This window comes from Limulus polyphemus, unplaced genomic scaffold (genome assembly GCF_000517525.1).
Source record: "Limulus polyphemus unplaced genomic scaffold, Limulus_polyphemus-2.1.2 Scaffold6619, whole genome shotgun sequence".
NCBI classification, from domain to species: domain Eukaryota; kingdom Metazoa; phylum Arthropoda; class Merostomata; order Xiphosura; family Limulidae; genus Limulus; species Limulus polyphemus.
In genome coordinates, this window is record NW_013672229.1 from 45960 (window position 1) to 51143 (window position 5184).

The following is a 5184-nucleotide window of genomic DNA, read 5'->3' on the forward strand; positions in this document are numbered from 1 at the left end:
GGTTCGGGTCGTCAAGGGGTTTAAATTAACCTCAGTTCGGGTCGTCAAGGGGTTTAAATTAACCTCAGTTCGGGTCGTCAAGGGGTATAAATTAACCTCAGTTCGGGTCATCAAGGGGTATAAATTAACCTCAACGGTCGATCCTCGAAAAGCGTATATCTAATATTCTATTTTTTGAAGCTCAACTATAGAAGTTAACGTTTTAAATCACCTACAGCACGTTATTTTATTATTTAGAATGTGTTTCAAAATTTTGTTCCGTTCATTCTTTACTTTTCAAATAACGTTTGATTTTTTTTACGTGGAACATTTAGTTGCATACCTAAATAAGGGATAAATAAACATAAAATTCTCACTTTTTTTTTTTTAATGAAATGTATTTTCAACGTGGTGTTTTAACTTCTGACCGTTGTAATACCAGAAATATTTGACTAACCTTATCTGATTCTGTATGGATAAGTTCGTGTTTCTCCAGATGGGACTTGTCCAGAAATGAGAAACTACATTTACTACACACATGTTTAGTTTCTTCCTTTTTATCTGAAGGCTCCTGTAGTTCTTTATGAGCTACTCTGATATGATCTCGCAGAGCGTAAAGAGTCTGATTACCGGATAAAACTTCATCACAATGTGGACACGTCACAGTATAGAGTTCTAATACAGTGCTGACATCTGTTGAAAGAAAGAAACACTGTTACAATCGCTTACGTGATGCTGGAGTTCAAAGTGAAATGAAGTCACAAAAATTCTCATTCAATGCGTACACTTATTATACGGTTGTTACTAAATTATTCTACACCCCCGTATTACCTATTAAATCCCCCTCTATACTTTATGATAACCCAGATAAAGCTTGAAACACAATTTTATAGTTTCAAATTGACGGATTCAAGATGTGCGAATTCCGGTTTGAAAAAAAGTTTAAAAAACTTTAATAAGTACATCATTTTCTAAGTTACAAATCTGTTTTTCACAACATAATAGTTTACTCATTTCCAGCAAATATCGCAGGTACGAGAACTGTTTCACACCGTAACGTTAAAAATACGGGTTCTACTTTCTAACTGGTATACGTCATAACATCGACTGATTATCTCTAGAGAAGGCGATTCGATACAACTTCCCAAAGCGATGTTGTTGTTTTTTAAACGAAACTTCAAATATTTTATCCTAAAAATACCAATGGGATTTTAAAGACTTTTCCCTCAGCTATTTATCCAACAAAAGAATTCCAGTTCCATATTTTCTTAGTTACAGAGTCCAGAATAATATACGAGTCACAGAAAACAAAAGTTATTTAATTCCACTATTTTACACTAGGCGTATCTCTGTGTTTTATTTAGAAATTGAATGATGTCATACAATATTTTTTAAACGAGTTTGTTTGTTTTTAACTTCGCGCAAAGCTACACGAGGGCTATCCGCGCTAGCCGTCCCTAATTTATCAGTGTAAGACTAGAGGGAAGGCAGCTAGTCATCACCGCTAACTCTTGGGCTACTCTTTTACCAACGAATAGTGGGATTGACCGTCACATTATAACGCCCCCACGGCTGAAAGGACACGCAATAATATGGTTACACAATAAGGTAAGATATGTGAACCCTTGTGGTCGGTGTACAAACAAGTCAGTAACTTGAGGGTTAAAACTACTAAAGATTTCTAGTCGTGTACAAAGATTTTAGGAGACTTACAGTAATGACAACGTTATCATCAAGCCTACTTGGGTTACATAAGGTAGAGAAACTAAATATACAACACATAATATTCAATGTTCCTATTAAACTGTGTACGGTGGTGTAAGAATCTATCACAAACTGAATTTTATAAAAATAAACATTTGGATTATTTTATCACTCTTTTACTTTTCAGCACAATTAAGTACATATTTATTTTTATTACACATACATACATACAAATGTGTAATATGTATATTCTTATGTAACTGAAAGTCGTTTTCCATGAAGTTACCGTTGAATATGTAAAATATTTTTGGTATCAGCGTTCCTAAAATATTTCGTTAATAAACACGCGGAACTTCTGTTATCAACGTACAGTAGTAATGAAACAACGTGTTTGAGTTGCCTGGGCGACTGCAGAGAAGAGGACAATCCATTCATAAACAATTTAAAATGTGTTTAGTATTTGAAGATGAGAAGGTGTTCTCTCTCTCTCTCTCTTCCAGGACTAACTTTGAGTTGTAGTTATTACAAAATCTCAGTTCTGACGTAAGATTTTTTTCACTAAGCTGGTCGCTTTTATAACAAGCATTTACAGTATTAACCAATTCCGCTGGTTGTTAAATTGTTGTCTACAAAATTAAACTATAATAAGAGCACAAGCTGACTTTCAAATCGTTATATATTTATACCGAAACTAATACACTCTAAAAGAACACATACAAACTTACGTTGCTTTTTTTGGGGGGGGGGTGATTTTGTTTTGGACAAAGAAGACACGAGCAGACCAAATATAAAAGAAGAGAGAGTTTGAAATAAAAACTTTATTTTAGATTTATTGTAGAGTCTTTGGTAATAAAAGCCACTATTGGCAGAGTTTGTGGAAGACTATTACACAGAACACGACAAAATGCAGATCAGGCTAAATCTCTCGCACTACATTAAACTAACGTGAAGAGAGACAGGGGCAGGAACGTGCGTTAGTGGAGTGACAGAATTCTGCGTGTTTGTTTTTGTTGAATTTCGTGAAAAGCTACATAAGGGCTATCTCCCTGGTTTTGGAATGATAGGTTAGAGAGAAGGCAGTTATTCAACATCACTCACCGCCAACTTTCGGGCTACCTTTGTTAGACTTAATAGTAGAATTTGACGGTCACTCTTACAACGCACCAAAGGTCCCAAAGTGAGGAGCGCGATTTTATTTTATTATTTGTGTGTGTGGTAACGGGTCACGAATAATTGAATCTCAGTTCGGCACACTGACCACTGGGCAGCATTCGGCCCGGAATTTACTCGAATTTTTCTGTTTAACTGTTCAGAAAAAGATATGTTTTTTTTAACTTTCATCTTGCATATATTGTCATAAATGACGTAACACTTGCGCTTAAAACAGTTATCATAAACACCTACTGTGTTTAAATATTATATAAATATTATTACATAGCTTGAAACTTTAATTCCTAGCGCTATGCCATTTTCATACATGTAAAAAATACCGCAAGTCCATTAAACAAGTGGTTGATAAAAAATATTGCTAATAAAAAACAATAAGTATTGTAAACCCAATTAAGTATATATATATATATATATTAACATCCTATTGGAGAACAGTCAGTGCTTGTTTTACTGAATGCACGTGTGGCTTTAAAAACTTAGTTTAGTATCTTTAAAAACAATCATCCTGATACTCAACGTTTAAGAAAATAGCGAAAACTTTAGTCAGTTTCTGCTTTTCTGTTTAACATCATTTGACATAAAATCCTTTCTTGTGGTATATTTAATGTTCGTGGACAATGTACCCATATTTATCAGTACCTGTAACAACTACACTGATGTGATATAATGATATTAACAGTTATTTTAACTTGCATGACAGTTAAAATTTAACATCATTTGTCTGTTCGTTTCGTCATGCGTATCCAAAAATGTTGTATTCTGTACTTATTAAAACTCTCGCTAGGCGGCGGAATCACTGGTATTTTTACTGATGAATAAAAAATAATAATATCCCGCCATAAAAACACTAAAATAAGTCCAAATTAATTAGCAATTTGTACATTATTAACTAAAGATGATAAACACGATATATAAGAATGTAGGTCATACCTAATTGTAGTGTAAAACAAATACCCCTGTAAAAGTGGTTTTTGTACACAACTAACTTGTTATACAGGTAACATATCCACCAGTGATTAGAAGAAACTCCCGTTGTCCATCTTCTATCCTAAAGCAAGAAATAGTTCTAAACAAACCATTGGCTAAGGCTTACCATCTGAGCTACTAGAGGGCGCTGTAGTCAATACATATCATTGTCTATCTTGTATGATATTTATGTTCTAAGGATTTTACTATACATTTAATTTCAACCTTGAATATCAGAGATCCGCCGAAATATCTTCGTTGGATTGTTTCGTTCCCTCTGTCTATGATATAAGCTTTGATTGTTAGCTTTTGTTGTTTTAACTTGAAGTTCATAACCAGAAGAAAGTGAAATTGAGTAATGTGTCGGATATGAAAATAACAAATGTTTAAGTTAAGGAAACGTGCTACAGCGTGTACTGGGCGTTGGGACGGAAGACATTGCAACTTGAATTGCAGTCAGTCGAAAACCTTGAATTTTACAGTTTAAAAATGGATAGGATGCTTGTTTGATTATTTTATCGCAAAGCTACACAATGATCATATAAATTCTGTCCATTTTAAGGAGTCGAGTTCCGGATTTTTGCATTGTAAATCAGTTAAATTTACTTCTGGCCCACCGGAGGATCAAACCACAGTAAATGGAACAAACTATCAGAAGGTTTGATACTAAAGAAACTAGTTTCGATACATTCAATCTCACATTATCTCCTGGCAGGAAATAGATTCTTGAATGACAGAACAACAAAAAAAAGAAAGGTTCTCGAGAAAGTAGTAAACATAAACCACAACCTTCCTGATGGCAGTGACAGTACCATAAAACACATTATCTGAATACCACAAAACACACTACCTGTATACCACAAAACACATTATCTGTATACCACAAAACACACTACCTGTATACCATAAAACACACTACCTGTATACCATAAAACACACTATCTGTATACCACAAAACACACTACCTGTATACCATAAAACACACTACCTGTATACCATAAAACACACTACCTGTATACCACAAAACACACTACCTGTATACCATAAAACACACTACCTGTATACCACAAACACACTACCTGTATACCACAAAACACACTACCTGTATACCATAAACACACTACCTGTATACCACAAAACACACTACCTGTATACCATAAAACACATTATCTGTATACCACAAAACACACTACCTGTATACCATAAAACACACTACCTGTATACCATAAAACTCACTATCTGTATACCATAAAACGCACTACCTGTATACCACAAAACACACTACCTGTATACCATAAAACACACTACCTGTATACCATAAAACTCACTATCTGTATACCATAAAACGCACTACCTGTATACCAC

General features: G+C 34.3%; 2 protein-coding genes across 2 annotated transcripts in view; both read right to left on the reverse strand.

The window, feature by feature from the left end:
• Positions 1-672, reverse strand: part of LOC106473910 (zinc finger E-box-binding homeobox 1-like) — a gene marked incomplete at its 5' end in the record, with an annotated part of 5743 nt that extends 5071 nt beyond the window's left edge. The window contains one exon of the mRNA XM_013934600.1: positions 437-672. Within this exon, the coding sequence (XP_013790054.1) occupies positions 437-672 (236 nt within the window). The remainder of the gene's footprint in view (positions 1-436) is intronic.
• The window catches only part of LOC111089560 (zinc finger E-box-binding homeobox 2-like), a 9866-nt gene extending 9193 nt beyond the window's left edge, over positions 1-673 (reverse strand). The window contains exon 1 of the mRNA XM_022402316.1: positions 437-673. The gene's annotated coding sequence lies outside the window, so the exon portion shown is untranslated. The remainder of the gene's footprint in view (positions 1-436) is intronic.
• Positions 674-5184: the final 4511 nt, after the last annotated feature.